This window comes from Mesitornis unicolor, unplaced genomic scaffold (assembly GCF_000695765.1).
Source record: "Mesitornis unicolor isolate BGI_N332 unplaced genomic scaffold, ASM69576v1 scaffold16887, whole genome shotgun sequence".
NCBI classification, from domain to species: domain Eukaryota; kingdom Metazoa; phylum Chordata; class Aves; order Mesitornithiformes; family Mesitornithidae; genus Mesitornis; species Mesitornis unicolor.
In genome coordinates, this window is record NW_010198562.1 from 1 (window position 1) to 482 (window position 482).

General features: G+C 38.6%; 1 protein-coding gene across 1 annotated transcript in view; it reads left to right on the forward strand.

The window, feature by feature from the left end:
- Positions 1-332: 332 nt before the first annotated feature.
- BMPR1A (bone morphogenetic protein receptor, type IA) overlaps positions 333-482 on the forward strand; it is a gene marked incomplete at both ends in the record, with an annotated part of 8,341 nt that continues 8,191 nt past the window's right edge. The window contains one exon of the mRNA XM_010189181.1: positions 333-435. Coding sequence (XP_010187483.1) covers positions 333-435 — 103 coding nt within the window. The remainder of the gene's footprint in view (positions 436-482) is intronic.

The following is a 482-nucleotide window of genomic DNA, read 5'->3' on the forward strand; positions in this document are numbered from 1 at the left end:
TAAAATTGTAGTCAGTGAGCCTTTTTAGTCAGATCTCTGCTCTTCCACCCCCTTGGTTGTTTCTGAACAACTGTGTGGTTGGATACGAGCAATCTTGAACGGGGGTGAGTAAGTAGAAGACAGCATAATATGAGAGAAAACTCCCCTACAGTGCCTTATTTGAAAAGATTGTGGGGGTCCTTTTGTTCTCAAACTGTATGATAACCACTGTGTTAAAGAAGAATTTTTCTAGATACTGCCATTCCAGTATTCTTAATGGGTTCATGGTCAACTAACGATGTGTATTAAACAACAGACATGCTGGTAAAGCACATTTGATATGTTTATTCCAGAACTAACGGGCATTGCTTTGCTATCATTGAGGAAGATGAACATGGAGAACCCACACTGGCTTCTGGCTGCATGAAATATGAAGGTTCAGACTTCCAGTGCAAGGTAAAAAAAAAAATCATTAAAATTTAAATTCTCTGTGGAGATTTTGT